Here is a 10,980-nt window from a genome sequence, read left to right as displayed (position 1 = left end):
ACTACTTTACAAAAACAGATACTATATTAATTGAACTATTGTACAATTTGTTAATTAAAATAAATAATTATAATAAATCATACAATTTAAAATTTGATTTAGATATAGTAATTAGAGAAATTATTGTACATTCAATTCTTTATAAATCTTGTGTTAACTTGGAACTTCCATTTTGCTTAGTCTAATTATGAAGTCACACAGTCTCATTTGTACTTGAATTTCTATTGGATTATTTGTAACATAAAATCCAGGTACACCAGCCTTTTCTAAAATACCTTGCTGATCTGCTACTTTCTGATCCAATTGCAGAACTAACTTCATATCCAATTGTTTGAGCTCCTCTTTATGTTTCTTATATAATGCTGTTTTTATTGCTATTCTTTCTTCGTCTATTGATGTTGATGATAATGCTTCTTGCATTTCAATTTTTTGTTGGTTCAGTAATTGAAGACGTTGTTGAAAGAGATGTTTCTCTGTAACATGCTGAATTTCCATTAACCCCTTAACAATCTCAAATATTGTATCATTCAATAGAGAATTAGCTAGACCAGATAATAATTCATAAGGAAGACGCATTTGATATTTTGGAGGAAGTTCACTGGCCATGTGCTGGAGCTGTTCTACTAAAAAGTACAGCTTTCTTTGAAGATCTTGAGGAGTTGGAGCAGAAACGTCCATTGCTTCATCTGGAAACGCAAAACCTAAGTAACAAATAACGTACATATATATATATATATTTATTCGGATTACTATTTAATAATCCTATACCTTTGTAAAGAAAAAAGTAATTACATTTACATAAATTAGAAAATAATAATAAGGTTAGTTTCGGAACAATTATTATTTTATTGACAATATTCTACAGAATCTTTGAAATAATTTTAAAACAAAATAACATAAAGTTAAAATAGATGTTCGAGTAAGCAGTAAATTATTTACTTTTACAATATTACTTAAAACATTAAATTTTCATTGACGTCAACAAAGTTAAAGCGTTATTTACAATAAACAAGTGGTATATGTTAAATGCAATGCCAATGTACCTCATGCAATTAGTCTATTTTACAATACAATTATAAAATAAAACATTTTAAACATTTCAACAGTTTTAGAATTAATGAAATATTAAATTCTATATATTTTCACTTACCGAGATAAATATTTCAAATAACCCCTATAGTTCGAAACTGTTCCGTTTGGTAACACTGTTGCGTAGGTTTTCCAGATGATTTTCCTGCGACAGTCGTAACCAAACCATATGTACGTGCGCGTACGTGTAATTGTGGTAAGCTCCGCAGTTCGTGGGAGATTTTCAGAGTTAGGTAAGGGCGAATGTCGAATTTTCTTACTGTGGGACGGAGATGCGCGTGTCAGGAGACCGCGGGAAAATGAATAATGACGAAGCAGCCAGGAAGTGAAAAATGATCGAAGCAAAATGAGGAGGACATATAACACTGTAGCAGATGTCCGAACGACCGATTGCCTCGAACAAACAAGACGTTTGCACAAGTAATACTCAGCTACGATAACAGCAGAATTTCGATTTCTTTATGTTACTCGTTGGTCCTTGGATTTTGTAGAATCTTTCTAGCTTTACTGGATGTCTGAATTCACCTTGCGTTAACATAACCTATACTCGTATATCATGTTCTTTTATTGGCGCGCTTTTGTATATAGCTTACTTCTATTACCTAGAATATCTACTCTATGAAAAATTGCGCTATCAATTTATGTATTTCATGCAAATATTTGTACTATTTATTTGAACGTTTGAAGTGAATAGACTAGAAACATAGAACAAATTCATGTCAAAAATATAATTCTGTATCACAAGATTAATACGAGAATTATGTTATTATACTTTTGAGGATTCCTTTCAAAGCTTCTTTATAATGGTATCAACAGTAATAATTATTTGATTGGTACTAATAGTAAAAATAAATACAGAATTTAGGACATGTTTTAATAAATCTATACTATTTAGTCTATGTTACATAATAAAAGAATATAACATGAAATTTGTAATAAATTTATTGCAAAAGTATATATAATGAATAATCAGAAGTATATTTAATTAATAGGGGTATAACAGATATTGCCAAAAGATTGGATGAGCAAAAGAGCCATGCATTAACAGTAACAGACTTGTTTACTCCTTCAGGGGAAACCCTGCGGGTAAAGCTTAAAGATTATTGTGTAAGATTAATAACTAAAGATCCTGTTGGATATGCACGTAAAACAGACGAGTTGTTATGGAGGAAAGCATTTTATGACATTGTCTATGCTTCTAAAAAGTTACGAAAGGTATTCCTTATTACTTATTGTATATAACAGCAAGAAATTATAACTGTCTGTTTGTTAATATTTTCATGAGGGTTGTAATAACAAATTTCATTATAGGGTAATGTATGGACTGAAACAGAAAAAGCAATGTTGTCTGTCCATTTGGCAGTAGGGGTTGGATTTTACCATCACTTAATATTGAAGTTACAACTAGAATATGGTTTAAATCTAGTTGGTACTATTGATTTTGCATTTACACAAAATGTAACTGGGTTATCAAGTGTAAGTTTTCTTTAAATATTTGTATTATATTGATTACACTACATATATATGTGTGTAAAAAAGTGAACTATATTATTACATTGAATAAAACTAATTTAGTCCTTCATTTTTTTATACTTCATAAGGCAAAGAGTAAGACAAGTCAATCTAAACATCACACCGAAGAAGTGAAACTGTGTGTTATTCGTTTAATTCATAGAAGTTTGGTATGCCTTGGGGATTTAGCTAGATATAAATTAGAATTAGATCCATATTGGGATCCAATGATAGCAAAAAGGTATTATAAAATGGCTATTGCAATTGATCCAAACATTGGAATGCCACACAATCAATTGGGCACTGTAGCAGGCAATATAAATTATGGACTTGATGCAGTGTACCACTACATAAGATGGTTAGAATAACTTTCTATTTTATATTTTAGTAAACACAAGACAAAACCTTCATTAACTGTAACTTACAGGAGTTTATGAATTTATGTATTACAATTTTCTCAAAACATATGGTATAAAAATTATAAAACCTACAAAAAGTATTATTGTTCATCTCTAGGAATCTATTATGTTTTATATTGCATTACATAATAACAATTATTATTTTATAGCGTTTTATGTGCTGAACCATTCGAAGGAGCAGAAGGAAATTTAAGAAGAGCCATTGTTACACATTCTATTTGTGCAGATGAAAAGTGTCCTATACATATGTGTGTATCAAGGTTATTTTCTCTGCTACAATTATGGGATTTTGATGTTCCAAATTCTGATCGAATAAATCAAGAATGTCAGGTATACAAACTATTAGATATTAATAACTAAATTCTCAATGTTTTGTATTATACTCATACACATAAAAATTAATCTTTATTTTCATTACATTTGTAGGATCTTCTAACTAATATTGAAACTTGCTTGAGCATAGAGCAATCTGAGCCAAATAAGACAAATTACAATGAAAAGGAAAGCAATATCGAAGTGTATCTTCAAAACTGTAAAAATGAACGAACGAATTACTTGACAGACGACATGATATTCAAAATTGTGGCTATATGTCTAATGTCCATTTCAAGATTAAAAGGCAAAGAATCTAGCGAGGTGCAAGGTGTTGTTGCTATAACCTTGGCAATATTATCACAACTGATACAATTTACAATAAGTAGATTACAAGAATCTTTTATAGATTTACCACTACCAAACATAGAGAATGATTCTAATAACGAATCTGTGGATATTGGAGAAAAGGGTGTTGAAAAACAATCCAATTCAAATGAAAACAACCAATCCAAGATTCAAAATGACAACAAAATATCTTCTGAAAAGGAAAACGCGGAAAACAACGGAGATATTCAAAATGGTACAAAAAAAGTTCGCGACAAAACGAAAAGTTTGCTTACGAAGCTTCGACGACGCAAACGAAGAAATAGCAGTGATTCAGACGTGAGTGACATCGATCACACAACTATGGAATCTTCTAGTGACGAGATAAATTCCGATATTTCTGAAACAGAAGACGATATGTTGAGCGAAGAAAATGTTTTGTCGGAGGATGCATTGTCTGAAGATATTACAGACGATGAGGGTGCATCTGTCCAAATAAACCAAAATATAGGTGAGGATTCTGAACTGAAGAAAATAAACGGACACGTGGAGAAGGAAATAAAAAGTGAGGTACCCGAGACGATCAACAACCATGTTCAAAATGGCGACGATCAAGTAGATAAGAAGCTCACTGATAAGGACGCGATAACTAATTCTGGAAGTACGGTAACGACCAATTCCAATAGCACGTTTGATGAAAATAGCGTATCAGCGGATAGAGTGACGTACATTGCTCAATTAAAGAAACAAAATGTAAAGCCAGAGGACGTACTAAACATCATAATTGGAAAGGAAATACTTGCGTCAATTAAAATATGTTGCGACTGGTTGAAAAGTAAACCAGATATAATACGAATATGTGGAAAGAGTTCACGAATTTTATTGAAACGCGTTACCATTTTATTAAATTTGATCAATATAAATACGGAAATGTTGTTGCAAAATTGCAAGGATGACAGTATGATTTTATCGAGTGTAGATAAGTTGAAAGAATGCGTTAAAGTAGTTCCATTACCGGAAGATATTGACTTAAGAGGACTGAATCTTTTGGAAGATGCCCAAAAGTCTCTTAATTGGAAAATATTGCATAAGCATAAAATGAACAAGCGAGAAGAAACCCTGTTGAGGGTCTTAAAGTTGGTTGAGTTTGGCCATTTCCTCAGTTCCGTTGAGGATGCTGGAGTAAAGTATGACCAGGTGAAACAATTGTTTGTGACAATTGACCTGAATACTTCTAATGCAAAGGATAATGGTAAAGATTGGGAAACGGAACATTCGCGTGGAAAATTGATGAGACATATGGGAAAATTATGGTTGAAGGCAGAAGTATGCGCTCTGGAAACTCGTTTAAGATCCAGACTTATGTCTCCTTACTTGGTACCTGATCATGAGGCTTTATCTAAGCATACACCAGCTCTGAAACGTCTAGTGTACGCTAAAAAATTTATTGTTGTAATTCCTAGTGTTGGTAAGTACAATAAAAATTATGAATAATTAATTATATTTTGTTCTCTAGCTAAAAAAAGTAATATACTTTTCAGTTGTTTCCGCATTGGATGAAGTAAAACGTATTAGTGGTCGAGCACGAGAGGCGACACGTTGGTTAGAAACTCAGTTGAAACGTGGTTCGAGATTTTTAAGAGCTCAAAGACCTCATGAGCGTCTAACCCTACCGTTCATCAAAGGACCAAGACCAAAGGATAAAGAAGCATGGTTATTCTTCCAAATTATAGAGTGTTGTCACTATCTTACTCAACAGACGAAAGTTGGCATGACAAATGATACAGATGCACCAGTTGTAACGTTACTAACTGGTTGCAGTCCAGATGATAAGAGAGTCCTCACTTTTAGCCCTGAGGGATTAGCAAAGAGTGCAGGTATTTTTCAATTAATTCATTTTTCTTTAAATTTTTCTGAATCTGAAATTAACGAAGTAATTTATTGCTATATGTATAGATTTTTAAATACAGTATGTTTGACTGCAGGTGTCAATATGGAATACATTGAGTCATTTCACACAAAGTGGAAGGCATCGAGTAAAAGTCATGGTTGAACATATTGGGCTAATGGAGATGATCATCTGCTGCTTCCTCCTACTGAAGTGAAAGTAAAAAAAAGACTTGGCCCTTCTTGAGAGCTGCGAACATGGCGAGCTACGGCATCAGCTGAGTGGGCGAGTCAGAGAGGGCTGGAAACCCAGAAAGGAAAATCGACGGTTCTCCTGCAATAAAACCAGTGGATTAATATCTTCTTTTCGTGGATGAATTCTAAACAATAAAATGGTTTCCTTTTAATCACTCGTATTGTCTTTTATGTTAAAAAAGAAATTGTACCTTTAGGTGAATATTTTTCAATAAAAAATAAATGTCATAAATTTTTCAACATGGATGATGTCCATTTAAAAAAGCAAAGTTCGACCAAAAATTAAATGAATCAAAATATTATCTTTTCATTACAAATAATTTTATTCAAAAAATAATAAAATATGTTATCGTGCAATTTCAATGGATTTGTCGTTTCAAGTAAGCCGGTAGTAGTGTCCTTATCTAGAGAGTCGTATTCTAATGAATTATGACGTGTAATGTATTATATCATTATCAAAAGACACGTATGTACAGTACTGTTTAAGAATAATGTTCAAGAAAAGTGGTAAATATTTTATTTCGTGATTTATAAATTTTAACAATGGTAAAAGATTAAAGTATTCTTTATTGAATAGATATTTTATTAAATTGATGCAAAAATATAACGGCTCATTTTAGATTTCACAATTGCTTCGAAAAATACATCATTCCTTAATGATGCAGTATATATCTGGTACATACTTAACACATGACGTATGGACACACTTGTGTTAGTATTTTAAAGTTACGGTAGTGGCAACGCGACATAACCTCTGAACGTAACGATTCGTGGTTTTTCGTAAATAAGACGAAATATTTTTCAGTAAGACTGTTGTTTCATTATTTATATGCTTATTTAGTGATTAAATATCGAGGAAAAAGAATTATTCGCTTAAAATATATGCTACATATCGATACTTCGAGAAACTATACACGAATGCTTGACATGTCGTGTACTTTTCATCATTTTATGCATTATGGCTCAGTATAGAATAGTCGCTTAAGTTGACCCTTCTATGTGGTCTTTATAGTTCTTTGGAATAACTTGTTAACAAAATTCAGCGTAGTCTTTTCGGGAACAGGTTCGTTAACGAAAATTTCTGTGGTGTAAAAAGAGGTGAAATATTCGAGGAAAGTAGTGCGCAATTGGCCCTCGACGAGGGAGAATCGAAAGCGTCGAAAGTAACGAGTCATCTACCGATCCAAGATGGCAGAAGGCCAGGACACTCGAAAGAAAATTACTGTTAACGTCAAAACGCCAAAAGAAAAACAAAGCGTCGAAATTGAGGAAGATGCGAGCATTAAAGACGTAAGTTTTTCAATCATGTAACCGTAAATTTCACCCGAAATAAAATTTATAAATTAAATAATGTACTTGTCATTGTTGGGTTAACTCTAATAATTGTTTCCTTTTAAATTTACAGTTCAAAGAGATAATTTCTAAGAAGTTCAATGCTCAAACGGAGCAATTATGTTTAATCTTTGCTGGAAAAATCATGAAAGATCATGAAACACTGCGTACACATAATGTCAAAGATGGCTTAACGGTGCATCTGGTTATTAAGGCACCACGCACTCCTACTAATCAAAGCCAAGACTCTACATCATCTCAGAGATCACAAGGTACAAAAATATTAATCAAATACTCTTAAATATTTAATTTGAATTTTATTTTAAAAATATTGTAATATATGTAACTTTATTGCATATTATTTTATGTAGCTGACATAAGTGCGAGTCCTTTTGGATTAGGAAGTTTAGGAGGACTTGTAGGCCTAGCATCTCTTGGTTTAGGATCCACCAACTTCATAGATTTGCAACAGCATATGCAGCGTGAATTGTTATCAAATCCAGAAGCACTGCGTCAAGTACTTAATCATCCACTGGTGCAAAGCCTGATGAATGATCCTGAAAGTATGCGTAGTTTGGTTGCAGCTAACCCTCAAATGCGAGACTTAATGCAAAGCAATCCAGAAATTAATCATATGTTGAATAATCCTGAACTGTTGAGGTGAAAATGAAATTCTTGAAAGTATTAGATAAATACATAAAATTTGCATTATTGTACACTCTTACATATATTGGATAATACAATTTATGTTATGATTATATTTTTTCAGACAAACGCTAGAGTTGGCACGCAATCCATCAATGCTTCAAGAATTAATGCGTTCCCATGACAGAGCTTTATCTAATCTAGAAAGCATTCCTGGTGGCTATAGTGCACTTCGGCGCATGTATCGTGACATTCAAGAACCTATGTTCGCAGCAACGGTTAACGAATACAATCCTTTCGCGGCTTTAGTGCAAAATAATGCTAGCGACGATAGTCAGAATAATCCACAACAGGGTCAAGAGAACAGAGATCCGTTGCCAAATCCTTGGTCTCAGAATCAGAGTGACTCTCCAAACCAGCCACAGCCGCAGCAGCAGCCGCAGCAGCAACAGCAACAACAACAGCCGCAACAACAACAACAACAACAGCAACAAGGAAGAGGTTTATTGAATTCACCAGCGATGCAAAGTCTCGTGACTCAAATGATGGAAAATCCACAACTGCTAAGAAATATGTTAAATGCTCCGTACACGAGGTCTGTGTTAGAGGCTTTTGCAGCAGATCCCGCTATGACCAATAGAGTGATTTCCGCTAATCCTTTCTTTCGAGCAAATCCGCAAATGCAAGATCGAATGAGAACCATGATGCCTGCGATTATCCAGCAAATGCAAAATCCCCAACTTCAAAATGTCTTAACCAACCCCGACGTTTTAGCCGCTCTCGTGCAAATCCAACAGGGTATGGAACAGTTACGCACTGTTGCCCCAGACTTTGCTGAAAAGTAAGTTGTCACAAACATATATATGTTTATTAACAATGTCTTTATGGTATTATTTTTTAATATAGAACATTGAAAAGTTATTCAATGTAAAATTTTTAGCATGGGATTGTCTGTACCACCTGTACCACCAACAACAACACCACCAAATGTAGGTACGACGAATTCAACGCCATCGACGACGCAGCCATCGGATACTAATCAGCAAGACGCATTTTCCCAATTTATGGCACGCATGGTAAAAAATTTCGCGTAATTATGGACGATATATAATAGAACTGGTTATTAATTTTGCTTTCGTCAGGTATCGGCAATGGCATTAAACCAAGGTGTAGAAGTGGATGGTCAACCTGCTCCCCCACCGGAAGAACGTTACAGAGCACAATTGGAACAGCTTACAGCCATGGGTTTTGTTAATAGAGACGCCAATTTACAAGGTAATAACATTGGCATTCGAATATTAAAAATTAATACACAATTTTAGCAACTTCAACATATATTTATGCATATTTTTTTATTTCATAAATTTAATTTTAATATTTTCAGCATTAATTGCCACATTTGGAGATATAAACGCAGCTGTTGAACGGCTACTGTCTAACGGACAAGTGTCTATGAGCTAACCACCAATTTGCAATGCTGTTATTCCATTACTATTTCTAATTTTTTCCTTATTTACCTCTTACAACAGACGTAGTGAGAGATATTTAAGGTAACTGACTGTCAGAACAAAAGAAAAAAAAAAGCGAAAAATTATAAACTTCTACCCCAACTCTTGACAGAATACACGCTACTGACTCGTTCAATATGCATTTTTATTTTGGAATTGGTACTTTATTGTACTCGATGATGATACAAAAAGTACTGGTATCTCTAAATGTTTAACTTGTTCACGATATATTTCACTGAATGAAATTTCCTAGTTTAATTCTGTATTCTGTAATTTTTCCTCGATGTGCTCTAAGTACTAGATAGCTCTGTTAATGTATTTCGTCGGTGTAAATTTGTTTAACGCATATTCCAGAAAGCGAGAGAGAGAAAGATCGAGCGAAAGGGGGAGAGAAAGAGAGAGAGAAAGAGAGAGAGAGAGAGTTACATTAGATTGTAATATCGAAGGACATAAAACCTTCTTCTTTGTTATATTGTACATTTATGGTGTTTCTTAGAAAGAGTGGAACCTGCATGGAAAAAATAGATTGCCGTTAAAAAATAAATATTGCTTCTGGCTTAATCAGTCGTTTGTAAATTTTTATGGAAGACATCGTTTCTTTTGTTTTTTATCTTTTCGGCTTGAATGTACGTAATAATCATACTAGTAAATGTATTGCATGAAACGTTCATATGTTTGCGACAGAAAAATGGGTACGGGGTAATTATCAATTGCTAAGTAACGTTTGGTGTATACAAATAAATTGTCGAGACGCCAAAAGAAAAATTGAAGACTTCGAACTAACGAATTAAATCATAACCGAATTCGTTCTTTCTACTTAAAGGAGAAAGTGTTTCGCTCGGTGATCAGTTAGTGTTTTCCATGTAAGTTTTGTATGTACGGCGATAAGAAGCGTAACATCCTTTCTTTTATTTCCTTCTTTATGCCGACGCATTGTTTTTGTTTTTTTTATTTTCCCCTTTTGTTTTTCATTTTTTTCTTAGTTTTTATAGTATTAAAAAAGAAACGGAAACGAAGTATAAAAAAACTACTATGCACTATATATCTTTAAGATACAAATTTTAGAGATTTGTAGCGTGATGATCGAGAATTTTATGGTGTAGGTTGTTTATAGAGAGAGAACGCGCGAGAAAGATCGATTATAGCAAGACTATTACATGTAAATGTGTTAAATTGAAAAATGTAATCGTCGGTTAGGTTTAAGGATACACGGGAGCATGAAGGAAAACAAAAAAAAATGATATGGTAAATGTTGTATAAATTATCTTTATTGAAAGAAAAAGGAAAACAATGAAACGCAGTTATAATTTTAATATTTTTGATTGATGTACGATTACATAAATACCCATGCGCATTATATTAAACTTTTATGTGTATTCAGCATATCTTCATTACACAAAGGTATTCTGTACAAGCGATTATATCACAAAATAAAATCATGTTTGATTCATATCAACGGAATTTTTAAGTATGAAGGTATATCTACGGTAATACACATGAGTGAACGATTATACGAAGTATAAAGCATATGTTTAGGAGTAACATAGACTGGAAACCTATGTAAAATATACATTTTAAAGCTAGTCAATGTGTTCATTGGTGTCTTTCCAGTATTACAATGTTCTCACGTTACAAGAAAACAAATCACAATGGCTCCCATTCATAAAACATGGCTTTCCAAATACATATTTAAA

At 33.1% G+C, this 10,980-nt stretch overlaps 3 protein-coding genes across 4 annotated transcripts; 2 read left to right on the top strand and 1 right to left on the bottom strand.

The window, feature by feature from the left end:
* Positions 1-153: 153 nt before the first annotated feature.
* On the bottom strand, positions 154-682 carry LOC108571525 (gonadal protein gdl). The gene has a single exon (XM_017933586.1). The coding sequence runs from the start codon at positions 676-678 to the stop codon at positions 154-156; it is 525 nt and encodes a 174-aa protein (XP_017789075.1). The 5' UTR covers positions 679-682.
* LOC108571524 (protein SMG5) lies at positions 655-5,842 on the top strand. The gene is made up of 9 exons (XM_017933585.1): positions 655-705; positions 1,217-1,509; positions 2,082-2,304; positions 2,401-2,565; positions 2,691-2,959; positions 3,170-3,350; positions 3,447-5,127; positions 5,201-5,536; positions 5,645-5,842. The coding sequence occupies exons 2-9, from the start codon at positions 1,436-1,438 to the stop codon at positions 5,710-5,712; spliced, it is 2,997 nt and encodes a 998-aa protein (XP_017789074.1). The 5' UTR covers positions 655-705; positions 1,217-1,435; the 3' UTR covers positions 5,713-5,842.
* A 402-nt stretch (positions 5,843-6,244) lies between these two features.
* LOC108571537 (ubiquilin-1) lies at positions 6,245-9,401 on the top strand. 2 transcript variants are annotated; one of them, XM_017933603.1, is made up of 8 exons: positions 6,245-6,308; positions 6,865-7,091; positions 7,207-7,405; positions 7,505-7,793; positions 7,903-8,619; positions 8,719-8,854; positions 8,921-9,053; positions 9,163-9,401. In XM_017933603.1, exons 2-8 carry the CDS (start codon positions 6,990-6,992, stop codon positions 9,237-9,239), a joined length of 1,653 nt encoding a protein of 550 aa, XP_017789092.1. In that variant the 5' UTR covers positions 6,245-6,308; positions 6,865-6,989; the 3' UTR covers positions 9,240-9,401. The 2 variants fall into 2 exon arrangements, with proteins under 2 accessions (XP_017789092.1, XP_017789091.1); XM_017933602.1 differs by lacking the exon at positions 6,245-6,308 and adding an exon at positions 6,506-6,605.
* Positions 9,402-10,980: the final 1,579 nt, after the last annotated feature.

Source organism: Habropoda laboriosa, unplaced genomic scaffold (genome assembly GCF_001263275.1).
Source record: "Habropoda laboriosa isolate 0110345459 unplaced genomic scaffold, ASM126327v1 scaffold40, whole genome shotgun sequence".
NCBI classification, from domain to species: Eukaryota; Metazoa; Arthropoda; class Insecta; order Hymenoptera; family Apidae; genus Habropoda; species Habropoda laboriosa.
The sequence above is the reverse complement of the archived record's forward strand: the minus strand, read 5'-3'. Positions and strand labels throughout refer to the sequence as shown.